The following is a 23,358-nucleotide window of genomic DNA, read 5'->3' on the forward strand; positions in this document are numbered from 1 at the left end:
TAGGAGATAACACTTCTAATTCTAGATAAAACTAAGAGGTACATTTCAGAAAACCAAAACTTTGTTTAATGTGTGATTTAACTTATATGTGTTTCAGTGGTCTGTGCTGTACTAGAATCTTATAATTTCAACATTGAGGATGGTGGATGAGAAATCCAGAATTTGTTGAATAAATAAATAAGGCTCACTACTGAATAAATACTGAATAAAAATAAGGCTCACTACTTTACTAGAAACCTGAGGAACTTTGTGTATTTTCTTGTCCAAAAACTTCTGTATGAAGCAGTAAAGAAAGTTATAAGATGTTAATTACAGTCATTTTTATTGTTTGCTTGCAATTTCATTGTTCTAAATACAGTGTCTTTCGATAAAGGACAAGTTGCGGAAAGCAATTACTTTCAGAATAAGTTAGTATGACATACTCAAAATACACAGGAGTTAAAAATGGTACTTTCCTATGTCATGAGTTCTTCAATATATATTTTTTTTTCCTGTATGTTTGATAATTTGCCTAAGACCAAAATAGGGTGTAATTTTGACAGTTATTTTTTGTTTGTTTTTCCTATTCTCTCCCAGTTTATCTAGCAGCTTGTGGAGAAACACTGAATATTGTTTTCTCTTTGCCTTTCACTGACTTTGTTCCAACCACGTGCAATACTAGATTCTCTTTAAGGGTAAGTTCTTCCTCCTTACCCCTTTTGTTTTCTAAATGTGAGATAGTTTCCCTACCTTTTCTTCTTTAGTGGGGAAATTTTGAATAAACTCCTTCCTGAAAGAAAAAAATCTTACACTTCTAGTTTATAGCATTTTTCTGTTGCTTGTATGAAGCATCCAGTCAGAGGCCGTTTTAATTTATATATACACAAATAAAAATATATTTAAAAATATATATGCACATATGCTTCATGCATACATATATACACGGATTCGGTATGTATATTTACTATATATACTTAGAATGTGTGTCTGTGTATGTATTTTATCACTTGGAGGTTTATTTTGAGTTATTTAGAAAATGTGAAAGTCTAATGTATTTTCAAAGATAAAAATCAAATTCTGGAGTGGGTACCCCCAAACCATTTGGAAAACCACCTTCTAGATTTTTAAGAGTTTCTGTTGCATAAACAGTGATCGTGAAGTGTTTTAATAGACACAGCTAATTCTCTGAAAGACTCTACTTTTTGGTTTGTCTTCCCTAAAATAGAAGCAATCTACTTCTACTAAAAATAAAAACTTAGTTGATGGTGATGTTGGTAATTTTGTATAATTTGATAGCAAAGAAAGCAACATTTTAGCTAGGGTTTTGTTGTTTGTTTGGTTGGTTTTGGTTTTGCGTGCATTTTTTGTGGGGGTTTTTTGAGGTGTTTTTTTTTTTGTTTGTTTTTCTTTTTAAAGTGCGGTTTAGTTGAGATGTAGGATAACCTTGGGCCAGTCACATTTGCAGTATGACTTGAACAACAGAAGAACAGAGATCACTAAAAGCCATTCCTCTGTGTTTTACAGCTTGCTACGGTGCGTTATGTGCAAGTTGCTGGACTTGTAACTGTTCAGAACTAGAGAGCTCTTGGGGTTGTAGTAGGAATTGGTGGGAGCTGTGGTCAGCGATCACATGTGAAAACTGACATTTCTTGCCTCACTTTGCCTGAAAAGTGAAGATCATGTCACATACGAACATGTGAATAGCATGAGCATTATGTATAAAGTGAATGTAAATTAACTTTTCTGTTACGGATGTTTGATTTTAGGGAGAAGATGTTGATCTTCATTTGTATCTACCAGATTGTCATCCTAGTAAATATTCCCTTTTTATGTTGGTGAAAGATTGTCAGCCTAACAAAATAAGTCCTGAGTCTTGTATTTCTGCTGAGTGTCAAAGTGGTCAGAAAACGGGCAAACCCAAATGGAGGAACATTACTCAAGAAGAGTAAGTTTTATTGTGGTAGATATTTATGGCTTTATATTGGCTCTTCATATTTACTTATTTTGTTTGTGAGGAAAGCAACCTCATATGTTAATGGAAAATATTTAATGAAACTCTTGTACTTGAAGTAAAAGTATGATCTTCCTTTTTGAAAGGGCTGGATGGGTTGAATGCTGGACAGTCCCGAGCGTTGTGTTTACCATTGACTACTCGTGGCACCCAATTTATCCTCAAAAGGCAGATGAGCAGTTAAAACAATCTTGTAAGTGTCATTACCTTTTTCTGGTTAGCATGCTTTATTTCAGGAACTACTGTGACTTTATTGGATCAAACTGCTTAAATATGCAGAAATGAATTTTGAACTGAACGACTATTTTGTGCCCATGGGAGAATGCAAATCTTTAGAATACACTTGGTTTGATTTGAAAACGGACAACCTCTTGTGTTGAAAAACTTCAGAAAGTGTCCCAGTTCACTTTGTAAAGGGAAGATACTGTCTGTAGTTCATTTCTCCTTGTCCTAAAAGTGGATCTCTTAAATGGGTTGCTGTGTAACATAAAATATCACTTGGTATATTAAATATGAAGTACAATATTTTCGACAGAATCATGTTCTTTAGCCTTTCTAAGCTCTTTTCCTTTAGATGTTGTGATTTTGTCTTACGATTTAAATGTTTAAATACACCATATAAGCATGAGATATAATAGCATTGTCTTTATGGATAATGATACTCTGAGATTGCGTTGTAGCTGTTGAAGTGAGCCATGGCTGTCAGATACGAGTGTTAGACTGACCAGTCTAACACTAGTTTCTAGATAAGAATTTTAGTGGTCTAAACAATATTTCTAAATAAGGAGTATTCTGTAAGTATGTGTTTGCAAAAAAAAAAAGTAGTAAAATAGTTAAATGCAAAGATGAAGGGCTATTTTAAGCGCAGAGGGCGGTATGGAAGAAGTTATGAGGTTACATAAAAGTCTGTCAGGTTGAGATGGTAGAAGCAGAACTGATGAAAGAGATACATTAGAAGAATAATGAGGGCTAATTTGAATGGGCCTCAATCAGCGGGTGTTGTAAGATGTGCTGGTTAGGGCTTTTAGCTTTTGAGCTCCAGCAACTCCTGTCTAAAAGACCTCAAATTTTAGAGGATGAAGCAGAAAAAAGTAAGATTCATCTTGCAGATGTTCGTTCCGTGCTCTTGTGAGATCCTGTCAGCTTGTGTGAAATTTGCATACTTCAAATTTGAAATTATTTACTTGTAATCACAGCTATTAAACGTGGATTTGAAAGTTTGTACATACACAGGTAATTTCATCTGCAGCTTCTTTCAATGAATCATTTAGCATAGTCAAGCTCGCTTCTAATCTGTGATGCTGACAAAATGTGTTTGTTACAGTAGCAACATGGGTATTTTCTTTTGAGTTGATCTATAGAATTCTACCAGCCTCTGAGAAACAAATATGTTGCATAACAAGAGATACAGCTTCCAAAAAAGTTGTCATCTCGCTAGTGGCGTTTAGTTAATTTATAACTGGTAACATAATGCAAGCTCTGAACAAGCTTTGTAGACAATAATGGTAAGTTGTTAAAGCCTTGAAGGTTTGCTGGCCCCAGGTGTGTAGTTCTGTCTGTGCCGGTTCTTCCAGTTAAACGGGCACTTGAAATCTTACTCCATGTGGAGCATGAATTTTATGTGGTTTTCCATAGAGTTCTTTCCTTCCCAGCAATCGCTTCACATCCCCAAAGCACTTCCAGTTCACTTCTTTCTCATTGCCTTTCCTCACTTAAAAAAAGCACTTTTTTCTCCCAAACTCCAAATAAAAAGGAGGGATAGGAAATAAGATTTGAATTTCCAAGCTGTTTTGTGACTAGAGTAATTGAGTTGTTTGAGAGGAAATTTTGGCCTACAGAGCTACTGGTTCAGAATAGGTTTTTAATATAACTTTTGCAGTGTTCCTGTTTATTCTCTTTTGTTTATTCTGCAATAGCTATGTAGTTGTGGGAAATCTGCTACACTGAAATGAAAGCATGCCTTTGTTTAACTTGAAAAGCAAGATAAATAAATATGTTTGGTATTTGTTTTGTTTTTCCAGAACTTGAAAGATTGTTTTTCTCTTGCATATTTAATGTTGACTAAAATATTCTATATATTCCTGCCTTCCCATAGTTACTAGATATAAGAAACCAGTTCTGTAGCGTAAACACATTAGCATAATTCTGCAATCCAAATTAGAAAACAGGAAAAAGTTATATATTTAATACATATTCATATTTGCAGAATTTTGTCCATCAGAAGCCTAACTTGTAATCAGAATACATTTTCTTGTTTAATTTGCTCCAAAGTGTCAGAAATGGAAGAAACGATGTTATCTGTGCTAAGGCCGTCACAGAAAACAGCCGAGAGTGTGATTTCGTCTCCCACAGCTTCAACCCGCCTTCCCCTTGACCCCTCCGAGCTGCCTCCAGACAAGCTCCATGTGGAACTGGAACTTTCCCCAGATTCCCAGATCACCCTTTATGGACCCCTACTCAAAGCCTTTCTGTCTATAAAGGTAGGCATAGGAACACAGCTCGTAAAATTTATGGATGGCCCCAGGTAGGAAAGTGGAATAATTCATCTGAAACAAAATATTGGAATTCTGCAGAATATTTGAATTAAAATTAAAACTTTTTGTAAGTACTAGTTTGAAATAATTTAGTTTGGTCATGTGGCATAGCTGGGGTGAACTCAGTTGACACAGGCTCATGAGAAGAGTTAAAATATATGTATGTGTAGACCCATATCAGCATAATTTTCCTCTCAAGGAATAGTATGTGATCTGGACTTCATGTGCAGAAAATTTCTTCTTTGACTTTGCAGTAGTAAAAAAATACCAAAAAAAATTACATGATTATGACTAGAATTTATATTAACAACCACTTTTTGCAAAGATATATCAGAACCCATGCTTTTAGTGCATTTTAAGGTCTGCAGAGTGTTCTAATAGGTTTTTTTTTTAATCAGTTTCTGTGAAATTTCTGGAGTTCAGATCACGGAGCAGATAGGGGAGGAACATGAGAATAAATTAAATTTAAAAAGCTACCTCAATCAATCTTGAAGAACCATTTTTCATCCTTTTCTTGATGTTAATCTGTTATGCTTTAAAATGTTTGTGTTGCTTATCTTGTGTCCTCTTCCATTACTGATCTTCAGGGTGTCTAGAAGCAGTTTAATTTCTTCCCACCTCGCTCACCTTGCCTTGTTGTGACAAAAGCAGAGGCAGTTGAACATATCACTTCTATGCCTGGGTTTTGGTTGGTTTTTGTGGTGGGTTTTTGTTTGTTTGTTTTTAAAGGTCTGTTTCAACCTATGCAGATCTAGGCTAAGATAATGCTTCTGGAGGCTTTCATTTTGGGTCAGAGGATGAGAGATTTTTCTGAGACAGGTGATCAGTATTAGGACTCATACTTAAAACAGTAATTTTTAAGAATTTATACAAGGTACTGCACATATGCAGTGAATAGCAGAAAATATTAAGTTTTTGTAGAGTATAGGACTTGCAAATATGCTCATTATTTTTTCATGTTGCCACTAAAGTAAATAGGATAAAATTAGGCCAGTATTGCATCTTGAAGAGTTAATTTCTTCTGATACAGAGGAAATGCACACATATTTGAATTGTGTTTTAAGCGATTTTGGAGCCCATAAATTCATGAGATGGGTCTGTCTTTCTGAGCAAAGCAGCACTTCTTCAGGGTTCTTTGCATCTGGAGGGATATGTAAACAGTGCTACATTAGATCCCTTGATTCAATGATGATTTAATTATTTTAGGTGCAGATTTCTCAGTTTGAATATAGCTTTTATCTTCTAAATCTTAAGAGACAATTTAGATGAATAGCTTCTTTCTGAAAATGCATATTTATTGTTGTTTTTAGAATTTTTGTGACTCTGTTTACATCTTTTCGTCCAACTGTGCTGGCAGGATATCTTAATAGATTTCTAAAGTGGTTTTTTATGCTTCTTTTCCTGACTTGTGGTTGAATTATTTTTAGTTTGTTTTAATGGATCTTTTTTAATACCTGCAGAAGATTTCTAGACATGCATCATTCATACAGCTTTGTTAAGCTTTCTATTCTTGGGAGGTAGTTTGCCCGTGTAGTGCACTTTCTTACTGAAAGACTTACTGGCCGGGAATGAATGAATGATTTGTAGGTACTTGCATCCCCAGCAGAAGGTGCCAGGGGTAAGTTACTGGAGTTCTTAGCACCCACTGCTGGGTCTGCTTTATAAAAAAATACTTCAAGTTCTGTATCCTGACATCAATCTTTGTATTTTCCCTTTGTTTAAAAGCAAAGCAGATTAGCTTTGCTGAACTTTTGAGGTTTTTTGGTTTGTCCATGGAGCAGTGCTTAGTCCGTATGCATTAACACAAAGAATACTTTGGAGACTCAGTACAAGGTGGTAAAACTACATGTCCACAGGACTCGTTATTTCAAGGCCAAGAGCAAGCCTGCCTTTTCTGCAGACCTTTTTCATGGAAAACTTGCAGTTGCTTTCTTTTTTTCCCTATTGTACACTTCCGCTTGGCTTGCTTGCGCTGCAAACTTGTGCTTAGAAAAGAACAGAGAAGTTTTGGAAGCGAACAAGGCACAGAAAAGGAAAGGAGCAAGGAACATCATATAATCCAAATCTTTTTCAGTTTGATCTTCAGTCTAATACTCATTTGTTTTCACAAATCACCAGTGCAGTTTGGAGTAGTTGGAAGAGCTACAGCTTCTGTTGAGAAGCTGTAGGACCGAATTACTTTATAAAAATGAATGAGGGAGCAATGTTTGTCTGTTGTAACCTCTTTGGTCAGAAAGGGTTTTGCTCCACAGAATGCTTAATGCCCAACACTTCCCACATGCTGAATTAACAAGAAAATGTAAAGTGCATCATTCAGAAAGTTTTTCCTGAGAAACTGGATTCATTTGTTAATTCTGCTTTTATAAAAGTCCTAACCTTTTTGGGAGCATGACGTTGTCAGAAATCTGATTCTGATGCACTCAATAAATCTTAGAATCATAGAATCATTTTGGGTGGAAGAGACCCCCAGGATCATTGAGTCCAACCATTAACCTACCTCTGGCACTAAACCATGTCCCTAAGAGCCTCAGTTACCTGTCTTTTAAATGCCTCCAGGGATCGTGACTCAACCACTTCCCTGGGCATCCTGTTCCAGTGCTTTACAACCTTTTCCAGGAATAAATTTTCCTAATATCCAATCTAAACCACCTATGGTGCAACCTGAGGCCATTTCCTCTCATCCGATCACTTGCTACTTGGGAGAAGAGCCCAACCCCCTCCATGCTCCAACCTCCTTTCAGGTAGTTGTAGACAGCGATAAGGTCTCCCCTCAGCCTCCTTTTCTCCAGGCTGAACAGCCCCAGTTCCCTCAGCTGCTCCTCAGACTTGTGCTCCAGACCCCTCACCAGCTTCATCGCCTCCTCTGCACTCTCTCCAGCACCTCAATGTCTTTCCTGTAGTGAGGGGCCCAAAACTGGACACAGGATTCCAGGGGGGGCCTCACCAGCACCAAGTACAGTGGCACAATCACTGCCCTAGTCCTGCTGGCCACACTATTCCTGTTACAAGCCAGGATGCTGTTGGCCTTTTTGGCCACCCGGGCACACTGCTGGCTCATGTTCAGCTGCTGTCAACCAACACCCCCAGGTCCTTTTCCACCAGGCACTTTCCAGCCACTCTTCCGAGCCTGCAGCGCTGCCTGGGGCTGTTGTGACCCAAGTGCAGGACCCAGCACTTGACCTTGGCATAGGAAGTTGATTATTTGTTTTTTTGGTTTTTTGGGTTTTTTTTTAAATTACTGATGGATTTTCTGCTTCCCAGTAGAATTTGGCAAAATTACTTTGGTCTTGGATAATTGAGGGGGATTGGCTTAGAAAAAAAGCGAGTTTGAGACCCAAGGGGAAAATGTTTATGAACTAATATTTTAGAAGCATACTTTAAGACTTTGAAATCTGGTAATAACAAGTTTGAGTCAGATGGGTGAGAGTGACTTCCTGCAGGATGTGTTTTGTGTTTTGACTCTCAAAGTTATTTATCTTTAAAAGCAGAAAATCTGTTTGAAAATGTCAGTAGCACTGCTTCAGAACAGTTATTTGTATTGCGTGCATCTAGAATACCAGTACTTTCAGAACTACTGAGAACCCCTTCTTTTCCTGCAAAGCACAAGGCCTCAATTTGCTCACTGAAGGTATCCCTCTTTCTTAAAATAAAACTGTATGTGCTTCTTCAGCTGTAGGTTGTAGCTATACTGTTTATTTTACAGAGGACTAACATACAGAAGAAGGTTGGATTTGTATGTCATTACATTGCCTGTGTGTTCTTTATTTGTTTTCCATGTGGTCATAGCAAATAATTCTTCCTCCCAGGAAAACTATTTTGGAGAAGATGACATGTACACTGATTTTGAAGAAGTTATTTCAAGCCCCGTTTTGTCACTGTCAACGTCTTCAAGCTCTGGATGGACAGCCGTTGGAGTGGAAAATGACAAAAAGGAAAACGAAAGTGCAGTCAAGCCAGTTCACCCTCTTACTTTACGTCCATGGGATATCACTGTGCTTGTTAATTTGTACAAAGTGCATGGGCGATTACCAGTCGTAAGTACTTTAGAATCTTCAAATATTTTGCTTCATGTGTTTTTTGTTGTTGTTTTTTGTGGTTGGTTGTTTGTTGTTGGTTTTTTTTTTTTTGGCTGGGGTTTTTTTGTTTGTTTTTTTTTTTCCAGTTTCATAATCTGGAGTTAAATTTACCTGCCTGGAATATTAAGTTAGGGTGGTGCTGACCAAAGTGTGTATATACTCTACTAAAATTGTGGCTATCTAAACCAATTTGAGACATGATTTATTTTACTCATCTGGGAGGCAGAACTGGATACATTTTTTGATTTTATGCAATCAACTTGATTTTTGTGATAATATTTTTGATTGACCATTATGATTTCTCTGCTAATGAGAGAAACTTTCCTCTAATGGTGCATTCTGCTCTGTGCAGCTGCATTCTGAGGAATCCCCAGGAATTCAAGTAAGAATGCAGATAAAAAATTGGGTTCATCCAAATGAGTTTGAATTGCTGTTTATGTAATTGTTGAAAGATTTTTGAAGTTGCAAAGGATTCTTTTCGTGTATCCAATTGTAGGAAAACTAGCATACTTGCTGCTTACAGGTTTGCTTCTAATCTTACAATTTCAACCACGTTTTGTGTCTTCAGTTTGTGAAATGGATGTTTTTAACTTTTGTTTCAGCATTGCAGTCCAGATGGTCCCGAGTGCCCTACAGCTTTCTTGGAAAGGTTGTGTTTTGAAATGAAGAAAGGATTTAGAGAAACAATGCTTCAACTTGTACTGTCTCCAGTGAATTTGTTTCTGAATGACAACTATCAGGTAGGAAGCTGTTTTGTGTGTATTGTGGAATTTGCTATGATCTTAAAATGGAATTTTTTTTTTATAGGAACTTTCTTGTTGCACACATACAAGCTTACTAGGGCTTATGAATCATAAGAGATAATAAAGAAAATTGTGATGCATGTTATTTTAAATCTTTATTTCTCTCCAGTTTGTGTTTTGGTGAAATGCGCAAAAAGAAAAAAATGTATTTTCTTAATTTTGCTTAAAATCTTTCTGGAGAAGGTTCTCTAGGAAACAGAGGCTTGTTTTTCGATATAGATAGATATAAATTGATTTCGGTTTGTGTCATTGAGTCTCAGACTTCCAAAGATCAGGCAGGAATATTGAATAAAAAAGACAGAATGATCTTAATCAAGTAAAAGCAAAACCAGTTCCTAGCTACAAATGAGGGATCATGAACAATGGAGTTGCTTGCAGCTCAATATATACAGTACTGCTCTCCACCAGCCAGTGAACTGTGCTGTACCAGACAGATCTTGGCTATGACAGATCTCAGCTTGCAGCTTATTTCTTTGCATTTTGTTCCTGCTCCTGCCTTGGGTTTGAGTGTTTAACTGATAGTGCAGGACGCTTAAATGGAATTATCCTTTCATGAACAAATTTTCTTGCCTGCAGTTCCTGCTGTCAATGTACTCCTCAGTTTTTCCTTCTGCTGCTTATTCCCTTCATAGTTTCTCCTCACAGTTTCTGTATTGAGATGAGAGCTGTCTTGACTTCCTTGCCATTCTTGCTGTTCTTTATAGATACACTTGCTGTTTTGAAGAAAGTCAGAAATTGAGTATAGGTAGGGATGGGCCTTGACCTTTCTTGAAGTTAAATTTACAGTCTGGAATGTGTAAGTGACTGGCAGTGTAGAATGTCATGGTAATAGAAGGTTTACAAGCATTACTGCATTACTTTAAATAGGTAGAATAATGAAAAGCTTAGTAATGCTCTGGTTAGATTGTTTGCCTTAGGGTCTCTATATTCTTTATGGTTGGATTTATTTTAATTCAGAAACATCAACTCTGACTAATAAGACTTTAGCCTGGGAATTTCTGTTGCTTGAAGTGATAAACATCCAGAGTGGCATGTTTTTAAAAATATGGTGAAGAAATTTTTGATCAGTTACGTGTGTTACTATTGCCTGGTGTTTGACTTTGTGTTAATTTTTGCCGTTTAATACTGGAAACATTCATATTTTGGTTAAAAAAAAAATGGACCCTTTGTTGACATCACGTATCTCAAAAATGCTGTTTGATACTCCTTGGTTCAGCCTTAAAATGTGAAGGTTGTACATGGAACAGGAATTGTCCCTTACCTAGCTGGTCAAATATCATTGCTTCATGTTTCCCATTCCAATTGTTTTATCTTCATGTTTTGAAATAGCTTCTGAATCAAGACATAGATTGCTAGTGATATCGAAAGAGCAGGGCATGTTTCTTCTTCATTAAGCAACTCCAAAGGGTTTGCTGACAGCTGAAGACAAGCCAGGCACAATAAAAGTTGGAAAAAAATGAATAAAAGAAAGTTTTGCTGTTGAGTTACTGGCTTTAATCCACAGTTTACCTGTATGCAGTCACAAGCTTCTAGAGTATGCCTGTGCTGGTTTATCTTTTCAGTTTCTTCTCTGGCTGGTGGAGTAATTATTTTGAAAAGTATTACAACTGAATTTTCATATCTGCAAACAAGTAGCTTTGCTTTAGGTAGCCAAGAAATACTTTGGTGGAAAGTGCAACTTAGATGACAGCCTCTGATAGCCTTTTTTTTTTTTTTTCTATAATGTGTCAGCTTTCTCATAGTAGTAAACCTTCATAATTCATGGTTTTTAACCTCTTGATCACTTGCATTGTTAAACATTGTCTTCCATTATTTGTTTATACTTTATTGCAGTAATATTTAACAGGTGGTATCTAGATGCCACTGTGGAGTTCACTAAGGGAAGGTTTTTGATGGTTGCTAAAAATGAAAACAAGCTTGCGTTAGATAAACTCAGCTCTCTCCCCTGCTAAGATTTGCATGTAAGTTGTTGTTGCTTGAGTAACGCGGAGAAGTCTTGGGACTGTATAGCTGTACAAAAGTCAACAGGATTTAAGAGGTGAAGATGAATGGGTATGAAGTACCTCTGACTACACAGCTTTTGCACTTTCTATTGATGTGTTCTTTGCAAATGTTAGCTTTTAACACACTTGTCCTTAACAGCGACCTGCAGTGGATGAAGTTCTTCGAGAGGGTCACATCAGCCTGTCGGGTCTGCAGCTGCGCGCTCATGCCATGTTTTCAGCGGAAGGTCTGCCCCTTGGAAGTGACACTTTAGAGTATGCGTGGCTGATAGATGTACAGGCTGGAAGTCTTACAGCTAAAGTTACGGCACCACAGGTACCATCCAGAAACCGGTCGCTTTGAAGGGTTGCCTTTCTCCTTTCTTGTCAAACTAGTGTAGCACAGATTTTGGAAAGCACATGATCTCAGATGGATTTTGATGCATCTGTATCTTAACTAACCTTAATTTTATAGTTTGAAAATCTAACAATTTCAATGAATGGATAGGAGATGCCGAATGAGCTGAATTGGATATTCATCTCAGATCTAAGTCTAACAGTGTGGCTGCTGTTATATGAGAATTTGAATGGATGACAGTAACAGAGCACTAACAAATCCGTAGTGAATACTCTTGTCACTACATGTAAACGTGTATGTTGCATCTATGTATGTTAATGCACCTTAATACTGATTAGAAAGGCAACCAGAGTATCTACATGCCCTTTAAGTGGTTTAATCGCAAGGTAAATAATACATGTCTGTCAACAGAGCAGTTGTTTTGGGATGCCTTCAGGCATAAACTAGGTAACACGATGAAGAGGAGGAAGGAAAAGCTACTCAAAACGTTTAAGTATGAGACTACTTAGTTGTCTGTGACTTCCTCTGGGATTACTTTTATGATGCTGAATTCTGGGGATGCAAGTTTGTTACCCCTGCTGGTTAACTCTCTGGGAAGGACAAGTAGTGTCTGCTTGTGATTGCAGTCTGAAAGGCAATTTGATGTCCCTTGAATGTAGGGTTCTTGGAGATATGCAGGCACCTGCATGAAGGATGCTGCCAGTAATAAGGGCGTCAAGTTGAGCATCTGGAAAGTATTTAGCTTCCGGCTAAAGTTCTGGCTTTCCATAGAAAGCTATGGACAAAGCCGTGTTTTAAAGTAGGAGACAAATGAGATAATTTGTGGGAGTGTAGTATGGGCAGGAGAGTAGCTGGTAGCTCAGTCACGCTGCTCGCTGCATAAATTCTGATGCTTGGTCCTACGGGAACGTACTTTGCTTTCACAGTGTTGGATTCTCTTAGGTCAGTCTTAGCACTGACTCCTTTTGGTTTTACCATTTATATTGCTTTTATTTTTCCAGATATAATAATGGCTCCAAGTATACAGTAGGCAAATCATCTAGATTTATTTCTAGTGTGGGATGCCAGATATTTAAAAAAGGTTTCTTCGTTGTTGTATTCTGAGACATGGAAAAAACCCCATAAATTCTGTTTAGTAGTTACTCTTTGGTTTATTTATTTTTTGTTTACTTTTCTTAAGATGCTTCTACATCCTCTTATTCCTCTAAAAGCTGGCTTTATTTTCTAGGATTAAACACCTCATTAGGAAACTTCTGCAGCAAGCAAAGTCAAAATAAGGCATACAAGCAATTTCAGTAAATCTGAAGTATAGACTCCAGATTACATTTTCATGCTACAAATATGGATTTTTGTGGTGGTATTTCCCAAAATGCTACTACTGGTATAGATAAGCTATGGTATTTACCTTACTGCTCTATGCTTCAAAATTAAACCTAGTTGTTTCAAAAAGTATTCTAATATTAGAGGATGCTTCTAAATGCTTGATGCAACTTAAGGATTTCTTTCCCCTACAATGCCATTCTCAATTGTATGCTTCATACAGGAGTTTTAATTTATTTTTTTGTTGTCAGCACCGCTATGGAACAGAACTTGAATTTACTGTTTCAGCGTCATTGGCTTTTTTTGTCCCATAGTGTGATGTATTGCAAGAATTTGTGAAGGGACAACACTGAAGGGAGGAAGAGAAATTTTGTGCAGGACAGTCGTAGCTATATTAAATTCCAGTTAAATTACTGCTGATTTTTAAGTGCCCTTTCCTTTGGCTAGCCAAAGAAAACCCATTTCCCTCTCATAACAGAGACAGACAGTCATGAATCATTTCCTTTATGAATAAGCTAACTATATAAAAGATTTAAATAAACAATAGGCTAATTACTAGGTCCAGCGGGACTCAGCACTGCTCTGTTTAGCCAGTTTCCTCCTATGCTTTCTAAATGTAACTTTGTTACTTATATAGAAGGAAGTCTGACATTTAAATTATGAATGGTGATAAAGTATTTTCAGGTGTTTTTTGAGGTAAAATAGAGGGATCTCTGTCTTTACAATGAAGTTCTCAGTTGACAGTAATAGCAAAAGCTGTTTCCTTATATTAAGAAATAATTCAGGAAATTGTTTAATGTCACAGTATTATCCATGAATACTACAGAGACTTGCATGTCGTGACAAACGCAAAAATAAAGATCAGTCTTGAGTAACCGGAGATAGTCTACGTGTAAGCAAGATAATGCAGCCAGAATGTTATGGTGGGGTCTCTTATTTTTACTCCTGCTCACCTCCCAGCCTCTGGTGATGTTCTTTCAGTACTCTGTTGAACAGTGAAAGTTCATTTTACATATTTACTATTGGACAATGTGCTGTTATTTGCCTACAGCTTGCGTGTCTTCTGGAATGGGGGCAGACCTTTGTATTTCATGTGGTGTGTCGGGAATTTGAACTGGAAAGGCCAAAATCTGTAATAATATGCCAGCATGGAATTGATCGACGGTTTTGTGACTCTAAGGTAACCTTTCATCCATCTTAATTGCTTGCTATATTGCACAGGTTCTTTGGAACATTTCAGAAATCCAGTCTTAAAGGTATCAAGCCTTGTGGAGTATGTAGTCAGATTGGATGTTCCCTTTGATAATTTATAGCTAATTATGTTTTAGAAATAAAAGCGATTCTCTCTAGATTTACCTGTGGATGTGCACAATTTTTTTTTTTTGGTGTTCTTTGAATTATTTAGAGAAACATTATCTGCAGGAGTCATGTCAAGTTTCTTAGCTCTGCTATGACAGTCAAGAGCCAGAGGGCACACTCCAGTGTCCCTTAAGAGACAAAAGTCATACTTGCCCTTGTTCTCCTGGCACATTTCCATGGTACTTTTTCATCCCATATCCTTCCTCTTTTGTCAAAACAGTGCTTTGATGGGAGATTTAAGCTGACAACTTATAGCTTCCATAGACTCTTATTGATATTGTTTTTTTTACAACAAACACGCCCCCCCCCCCCCCCCCCCCAGACCAAAAGCAAACAAACAAAACCAAACTACAACAAAAAACCCAACAAACAAAACCAAACAAAACAACAACTCCCCCTGCCCCCAAAACACCACCACCACCACAACATGGGACTCTTACTTACCCATCATGTCACTGTGGATTCTGCTTTTGGTGCTTGTCTCTTGGTGTGCATGTGTGTGATCACATGAAGACCAAAGGAAGCTTGCCATATTTTAAGTATAATTCCTGGATATAATCTTTTGACATTGTCCTTGTTTTGTTCCAGTCGTTGTGATGTTCTCTATTGTGAGACTTGATTTGCCTTTTGCTGGTGGAAGTCAGGATATCCAACTGGGTTGGTTGCCTGATGCTGCTGGACAGAAGAATTAAACATGAACTAGTGAAAACGAACCTCAACACACAATCACCCCATCTCATGCTTATGTTGATATTATGGAATAAGTCACTTATAATTGCTCCAGTTTTAGGCCTCTGTTAAACAGAACATAAATAAAAGGATAAACACAAATTAAGCTAAAGCTCCTAAATGTAGGTTAAAATCTCTTTTTCTTCAGATGAACTGTGTCCCTGGGCCATGCCCAACATCTGATGATTTAAAGTACACTATGACACGCTTAGCCATGGATGGAGCAGATCTGTATGTGGTAGAACATGGCTGTGCCACCAATATAAAGGTAAAAATATTTCTCTTAACAGCAATTAAAATAGTTTTTTGTCAATAGAGTTCTTTGTAATTTTTGATAGAATAGCTATTTGAATTTATTGGTTGCTTACATGCAATGGACTAAGCGGAATTGCTGAAACTTTAAGTGATAAAAGGTTGCCTTTTACTGGGCCAGGAGTACATCAGTTTGGCTTCTGCTTAGTAATTCCATTAATGATCTTGGAAAATGCTAAGAATGGGTGCTTGTCTGCCAAAATAAGAGTGGAAGCTACAGGATTGGTGTAAAAATTAAAAAAACCCACTGGGCAATATAAATGTGTCTGCTCCTGAGAGCTAATAAGAGCTTGTCCTATAAATTAGTAACTCAGCAGCGGAAAGTGATTGAGGTGGATTGTGTACAAGTCAATGCTTGATAACTCACGATGGTTTTATGTGATACAGCTGTTTGAATTAAGATGTATCTTTGGTAGAGATGGAAGAAGCATTAGTGTCAGTGCCTGGCCGAATGTAGAGTACTGCATCACGTGTCCTCTGTTCAAAAAAGGGCGTGCAGAGAAGAGCTGATATTCTCTCCGTTATCCTGTCATACAGGAGAAAACTAGGATAATTTAGTCAGTGTAGCAAAATGTAAGTTAGGAGACAGAGACAACTGAGTTTTGATAACAAGAGAAAAGGAGAAAAGTATTATGCTGGTATAAGTGACTAGTAGTTGAACTGACCATTAATAAATTTGGTTTTAAAAAGTAAGCTTAACATGTAAGGTTTTGGGGACAGCTTCACATTATGAGTAAGAATCTAACTGAAAGAAAGTGGTAATTATTTTAGACACTTTTTTAATGACTTGGTATCTTGTCATTTGCATGGCTTGCTACCTTGTGGCAGTAAAAAAAATGCATTTGAGTCTCAAAATTATTTTGAGTCCGATATTACAAAGTATCAGCACAAATATTAACCCTGTTTTCAGGCATAAATATGAATGGTAGTATTTTCAAAGGAAGCTTAATAACCTGAACCGCTCCGGAAAATTATATTCTGAATGTGTTTCATTTGCATTTTAAAAAAGGTTTTCAGTACTCCTTTATAGTCTGTGACAGAGACGAGAAGTAATAATTTAATATTAACCCTGTGGGCAGCTCTTCCGTGGCCAGATTATTTTTTAGTTTTTCTCCTTTCCCCTGTGAAAAGTTTGAAAACTTGTGAAATTTCACGTATTTCATGGTGACTTTTTGGAGTGGAGTCAAGCTATGCAGGAAACTCGGTCCAGTGTCTTCAGATTATTTGAAGACTAATCATTTGTGGCAGGGCTGCGTCACCTTTTATTGCTGTACACCAGTGTTGGGGAGAATTGATACTGTACGGGCAGGTGGGGCAGTTGCACAGTGACCAGTTTCCACAGCCAAGTGCGGGAGTAAAGCAAGAACTGCTGGTTCCTCTTGGGAGACGTTTCACTCCTGCCGGGACTCTGCTTTTCATGGGAGGGGAGCAGCCTCCTGTTTGCTTCAACGAAACTACTAGAGGGTGATGATAGAAGGGCTACTATAACACAATTCATATGGATCTCAGTTAAGGTTTAGGATTTGGAATTTCTTGAGTTGGGCAGTGTTTAACATGGTTGTCTCACTGAGATGTGGATTAATTGTAGAGCTAACAGAGCTTTGTATTCAAAGGATATAATAAATATTTTAGTCTGAGGACATACAATGATATATATAAAAAATATCAAATAATGTATCTATGATATAGAAAGTTTCAGATTTCTTGGGTTTTTTTAGATGACAATGAAGATTTAATTTTTTTAAACATTCATTATAACATCCATCCAAAGCTGTGCTTTCTCTTTTGATCCCATTACAAAAGGAGACTCCGAAGTAGAGATTTTAATTTTGTTATTTAAAAACTGTCTGAAACTAATTTGTAGGCTTGTCTTCTTTTTCATGCTGCATATAAAACTAGTTTTCTGTTGTGTTTTGGAGAGAAGAGTTTACTGAGATATTTCTGGAATGTAGTACGTGATGTGTTAACTGGTTTAAGGCTACTCCTTTGTTTCACTCATGACTAATCAGTTCATGGTTTAAATCATGTTTTCAGATGGGCGCTGTACGTATTGCAAACTGCAACCTCCACAACCAGTCTGTTGGAGAAGGCGTAAGTGCTGCCATTCAAGACTTCCAACTGAGACAGTATGTTGAGCAGGTGAACAATTGCAGAACTGGTCTTCAGCCAATCTTAAGGAGGGCATATTGGCTGGAAGCTGGCTCTGTCAACTTGGGGCTCATCACTGCTGACATTGCTTTAGCTGCTGATCATCCTTCTAAACATGAAGTGCAGAGACATTTCTTAGAGACACATGATAACCGAACGAAGAGGTAAGAGATGGGATTGAAGGAAGTGCGTTTGAATTTTTGGGGGGATGCAAGTTAATACATTCATCTAAAAGATGGAACTTCATTTTTTGGTTTTGGGTTTTTGTTGTTGTTTACATAGATTACAATGTATTGTAGTTTTTTAAAGAATGTTGAATGCTCAGCTATAGGGTTGGTGGTTTGAATGTGCTTGGACTACATACAATTGTATGATTTTTGGCAAAACTTACTTTTCCCTCTGCCTTCCCTTATCGCCCAAAATGAAGATCAGGGAGAGGAGGGGATTTGTCCTTTGTTCTCAGGCTGGACTGAAAACAGGCCTTAAAGAGTCCTGAGCAAGCTGATGAGCAGCCTCGAACAAGATGCGCGGTGTGACTGTGATTTGTGTGTCTCCCCAGAGAGCAGTTGCCTCTGGCACAAGCAACATAGACCAGTGTGGAGTGTGTTTGTCATGCTTGCCTCTGTGCTGAGAGAATATGCTGTTGATATGAGCGTGCGTTGTGGCAGGTGGATGTAATCTATGCCTGAGCACGGTTGCCTGAGCACCGCATATACACTTGCAATTTGCTCCTTTCTGGAGCTAATTCTTGATTTTATGGCTCACGTCTGTGTTTCGGATAGAAATCTTACTTATTTCACGCTGGGTGAAATAGGAGCTCACGTATGAGAGGGCTATCTTTTGATCTTGTTTTCACTAAGTTGAAATGTACTAAGGCTGATGTCATGTTTTTATTTTGTTTTCTCTTTTTCTGCCTTTGTACAGATTGTGGTTTTTGTGGCCTGATGATACTCTGAGGAATAAGAGAAGCAAGAACAAGTGTGGCTGTCTTGGTGGTTGTCGATTCTTCGGAGGCACGTTAACAGGACTAGATTTTTTCAAACTTGAGGAACTGACACCTTCAAGCAGCTCTGCTTTCTCAAGTACAAGTGCAGAATCCGATATGTTTTATGGACAGTCTTTACTGCAGCCGGGAGAATGGATAATTACGAAGGAGATTCCTAAAATTTTGGATGGTGAGAACACATTATACTCAATTTTAGTCTCTTTTGCCCAAAAGTGTAATTTCTTAACTGCACATTAGTATTTATGGTCTTTATGATCCTGGTTAATGAGTACTTGTCGCATTCTTGTGCAAGAGGTCCTGTAGTGGCATGTGCCCTTCCAAGAGCAGACAGTAGCTCGATAGTAGTGAGCAAGCTTCCATACAATAAAAATATAATAATATTAATATAAAACATTAATATGACATATTAATAAATATAACATAAAATTAATATTGAATTATTTTAGATTATAATGCAACTCCTTTCTGGGTAAAAAGTTATTTGACTTGCATCTGTTTTACTTATATAGAAAGCAGTCTGCCAAGACAATGTAATTTTTCTCTGCTATGACTTGCTTCATTTTTGTTAGTACAAGGTGCTGGTATGTGTATGCATTGCAAAACTAGGGCTTTTATTTAATAAGGATTACTATTTCAGTGGGCAGGAAAGAGACCATTGCAGTTGTATTATCAGATGTTCAGTTTTTCTTTCCTGTTTCTGATTCTAGGTAAAGCAAATGGTGTAAAACGAAAAGATTGGGATTGCAGAGCTATGGGTATTGAAATAGAAAGAAAAGCACAACATCTAAGCCTGCAAGTGCCGTTGCGCTCCCATAGCTCCTCATCGTCTTCGGAAGAAACGAGCAGTTCTAGTGCTGCGCTCCCCTTGCTTGCAGGTGAGAAGGACAGCCCGTCGTCAACTACCGAGGATCACTTGGGACAGAAGGAGTTCTTGTCTGGTGCCAAAAGGGAAGATGCCCATGGAAGGTTAGTACTCTCGGTCCAGGTAGAAGCATGATTCGACTCTTGAACATGTCATGACAGAATTTAGTGATTTATAAAGTATTGGGGTTTTTTTTAATGGTACTGCTGAAATGCATTTCCTAATTTGAATGCAAATTTGGATTGCTGTTAGGAGATGATTACCTGATCTGGGTAGAAAAATCCAGCATGCAAGACAACAGCACTTGCCATTACTGTTCATTTATACACCCTCTGTATGTAGACAAGTGGACTAACAAGTGGCAGAGTTTAATATGTAATCAGCGTGATGAAAATAATCGCTATGCTAATAGAAAGTCAGGGAATCACTGAAGCATTTGACAGCTCCTATAATGTAAAAAAGAGCAGCATTAATGACAAAATAAGCAAATTAACCTTTAATCTGTGTTCACAGCGTTGCAGTTGAGGGTGCGGAGGGCAGCCCTGCATCTCCTGGCAACCAGGAAAGGCCTGTCGGTCAGTCTCCGCTGCGGTCTCCGCTCAAGCGGCAAGCATCCGTGTGCTCCACTCGCCTCGGGAGCACCAAGAGCCTCACGGCAGCTTTCTACGGCGACAAGCAGCCTGTGGCAGTCGGCGTGCAGTTCAGCAGCGACGTGTCTCGCAGTGATGAGAATGTCTTGGACTCACCAAAGCAGAGGAGGAGCTTTGGTTCTTTCCCGTATACTCCATCTGCGGATTCAAACTCGTTTCACCAGTATCGCTCAATGGATTCCAGTATGTCAATGGCTGATAGTGAAGCTTATTTTTCTGCAGCAGAAGAGTTTGAGCCAATAAGTAGTGATGAAGGTCCAGGAACCTATCCAGGAAGGAAGAAGAGAAAAAAACAAGCTCAGAAAATTGAATATAGTAGAGGGTCTATTTATCACAGTGTGGAAGGGCCCTTGACAAGCACAATCCATGGAGACATTAGTCAAGATGTGAAAACATTGCCAATTAAGACTCATCCTTCACAAGCTTCATTTGTTTCAGCTCTGGGAGGAGATGATGAACATGTTGAGAACATGTATGTCATGGAATCTGATAAGACTGTGGAAAGTGAGCAAATAACTTCCCAGCAGCCTGTAATGGCATGTTACCAAAACTACCTTACACAGTTCCAGGTGATCAACTGGTCTGTAAAGCATCCAACTAACAAAAGAACTTCAAAATCCTCACTACATCGCCCTTTAGACCTTGACACGCCAACGAGTGAAGAAAGTTCGTCGTCTTTTGAACAACTTTCCGTCCCAACTTTTAAGGTATGGAAATGCAGGAAGAAGGAGTAGAGAAAGGCAAAATAATTCAAAACGAGTTAAAATTGCTTAATACACCTGTGGTATAAATAAAGCCATGAGAAACTTGAAGCTTCTTTGCTTTTAGTTAAAGAATACTTTATATTTCTGACTTGAAATCATGGGCTGTGTGGCTGGGAGGTTGTGGAAAAGAAAAGATGGCATTAGAAATCTGGATAAGATGTGTGTTCTGAATTGTCATTGTTGCACTTTAAATGCTGCCTGTTGAATGATGTGCAGCTGAATGATAGATATCTGAATTTTCTTTAAAATGTTACATAGAACTTCAGTAGCAGTACATTTAGTACTAATAAAGGATAAGCGAGGCTGTAAATGTTTTGCTTCAAAATAAAGTTGAAACTCATAGATTTAGCAAATTGTTTTGTAGATGTTTGGGCTTTTTTTTTTTTTTTTTCCCCGTGATGTATGTGGTCTGAGCATACATGCTTAAGGAAGGAACTGAAGTGATATATATGAAAAAAAAAAGGGAAATTACTTGATAGAAAGTAGGTATCTAAGCTCTGGAATTTAATTTGTTACCACTTTTCAGCAAAAACTTTGTGTTCGTGCAAGCCTTTTGTAGATTAGTATGTCAAGGTTTGTGTGTGTGGTTTTTTTTTTTAAGCAATTAGTCACTGTCTATGTAAAAAAACTTTGTAATCTAATTTGTCAAGTTATTTTAAAAAAACCAAAAACCCCTAGGAGTTTCTATATACTATATTGGAGAATCTGCACATTCTTTTAAGAAAAAAATCCTGTAAGGAGAATCTTCATTTGAAAACTCCTTGGGTATTTTTTTCATATATAAATGAAATGCAATAAATTTCTTTGTACTTCTATCTCAGATTGTTAAACAGGGTCTCACAGCTAATTCGTTACTGGACAGAGGCATGCAGCTTACAGGATCAACATCTAAGTAAGTTGAATACTGCATAACATTATTTAGCATATTTTTTAAGAGTAGGGTTTTGCCGATACTCCTATTAAATATTGTGGCTCTTGCTAGCCCTTCCAAAATTTGCTTCATAGCAGTAGGTTTTGGTACAGATCTATTTTAGAAGGGTTTGGTCAAAAAGAAAATATATTGAAAGAATTAAATGCTTCTACTTGTACATTTTTAAGATTGCAATTTGCAGCTAAATTTAAATTAATCTGAGAGGTGGTGATGGCGAGTGTCCATCATTGCATTGCAAAAGCTGAACTTGAACCCGGGGCAAGGCCTTGCTCCGGGATTATATTTGTGTGCTTTCGAAGCAGTAGAAGAAACCTGCCTTTATATGCATTTTATTGAGGATTAGAATGAGAGCAGGATGTTTTTGTATTTCTTTTACAAACCTAGATTATTTGACTTGTATTTGACTCGTTTAGTACACCTTATACTCCTTTGGAAAAGAAGTCTGCAGAAAATACAGATGATGAAACAATAACAGAAGAGTGGACGTTGGATCACCCTGTCTTCCAGACACGGACAACAGCAATAGTAGAAGTAAAAGGAACTGTAGATGTAGTTCTGACTCCTCTTGTAGCAGAGGCACTGGACAGGTAATTAATTTTACTTTTACTACTGCAGCGTTAATTGATTTAGCTAAAAATTGTCTAAAATCAAAGCTGTGTTGTTCAGCAAAGGTATAGGTAAAAGGATTGAATAATGTTATTGATGGAAGAGTAGGGCTTTGTACCCAGTGAATGTAATTCTGCGTTTCCCATGAAGAAACTAGACGAATGTCATGCTGACCTGGGAAGTGCCCTTTGTGTGTCTCAGTGCTTAATTTTGCTCTCTGTAGTGTTAATTAAACATTACTGATGGTGTGTCGTGTGAAACTGGGAGTTTAAATGGTCTGTTGTGGGCTTATTTCCTCTCACAGGTATATAGAAGCGATGGTGCATTGTGCAAGCTCTCGACACCCAGCAGCAATCGTTGATGATCTGCACTGCAAAGTTCTTCGGGATGCTGTGCAGAACAGCAAAACAAGCTTCTCAGAAAATGTAAGAAAGCGAAGAAAAAAATGCACCAAGATTTGAAAGAATATTGTTCTCTATATTTTACATTAAAAAAAATTAATTTAGTGGTTTGAGATCTAGTAACTAAATCAGATGTTAATTTGGAATACGTCTTTATTTCCATCCTGTGCTTAATGTGTGTGCATTTTTATAATGAACTATTACATACTGTCTTTCAGTGACCAGAAATCTCTCCTATAGGACTGAAGTGAAGTTTTTCTGCTTTGGACAGTCTAGTCAGTGTCTACAATAGTTTGCACGAGATCATACATTCTGTGCTTAGAAATTACTATAAACTTGTATTCTTATACATTATATTCATATCAGCATTACATAATTTATTATTTTACAGTAGTTAGGGAGATAATTTCTATGAGGTAGAGGAAATCCAAACTGAGCTGTGAAAGTGCATGTGTTTTCTTTGCAGTTCATCTGACACCTTAAAAAAATAATTTAGCTTGAAAATAACTGTATGGTATTCCGCAGAA

At 37.6% G+C, this 23,358-nt stretch overlaps 1 protein-coding gene across 10 annotated transcripts in view; it reads left to right on the forward strand.

Moving 5' to 3' along the window:
- Nucleotides 1-23,358, forward strand: part of BLTP1 (bridge-like lipid transfer protein family member 1) — a 126,719-nt gene that overhangs the window by 36,157 nt on the left and 67,204 nt on the right. For all 10 annotated transcript variants that reach the window (XM_065633095.1, XM_065633096.1, XM_065633101.1 and 7 more), the window contains 16 exons: nucleotides 577-674; nucleotides 1,746-1,924; nucleotides 2,077-2,183; nucleotides 4,262-4,470; nucleotides 8,331-8,558; nucleotides 9,203-9,340; nucleotides 11,546-11,722; nucleotides 14,115-14,243; nucleotides 15,300-15,419; nucleotides 17,498-17,775; nucleotides 18,536-18,786; nucleotides 19,325-19,583; nucleotides 19,993-20,836; nucleotides 21,715-21,785; nucleotides 22,238-22,411; nucleotides 22,735-22,855. In XM_065633095.1, the coding sequence (XP_065489167.1) occupies nucleotides 577-674; nucleotides 1,746-1,924; nucleotides 2,077-2,183; nucleotides 4,262-4,470; nucleotides 8,331-8,558; nucleotides 9,203-9,340; nucleotides 11,546-11,722; nucleotides 14,115-14,243; nucleotides 15,300-15,419; nucleotides 17,498-17,775; nucleotides 18,536-18,786; nucleotides 19,325-19,583; nucleotides 19,993-20,836; nucleotides 21,715-21,785; nucleotides 22,238-22,411; nucleotides 22,735-22,855 (3,383 nt within the window). The remainder of the gene's footprint in view (nucleotides 1-576; nucleotides 675-1,745; nucleotides 1,925-2,076; nucleotides 2,184-4,261; nucleotides 4,471-8,330; nucleotides 8,559-9,202; nucleotides 9,341-11,545; nucleotides 11,723-14,114; nucleotides 14,244-15,299; nucleotides 15,420-17,497; nucleotides 17,776-18,535; nucleotides 18,787-19,324; nucleotides 19,584-19,992; nucleotides 20,837-21,714; nucleotides 21,786-22,237; nucleotides 22,412-22,734; nucleotides 22,856-23,358) is intronic.

Source organism: Caloenas nicobarica, chromosome 4, assembly GCF_036013445.1.
Source record: "Caloenas nicobarica isolate bCalNic1 chromosome 4, bCalNic1.hap1, whole genome shotgun sequence".
NCBI classification, from domain to species: Eukaryota; Metazoa; Chordata; class Aves; order Columbiformes; family Columbidae; genus Caloenas; species Caloenas nicobarica.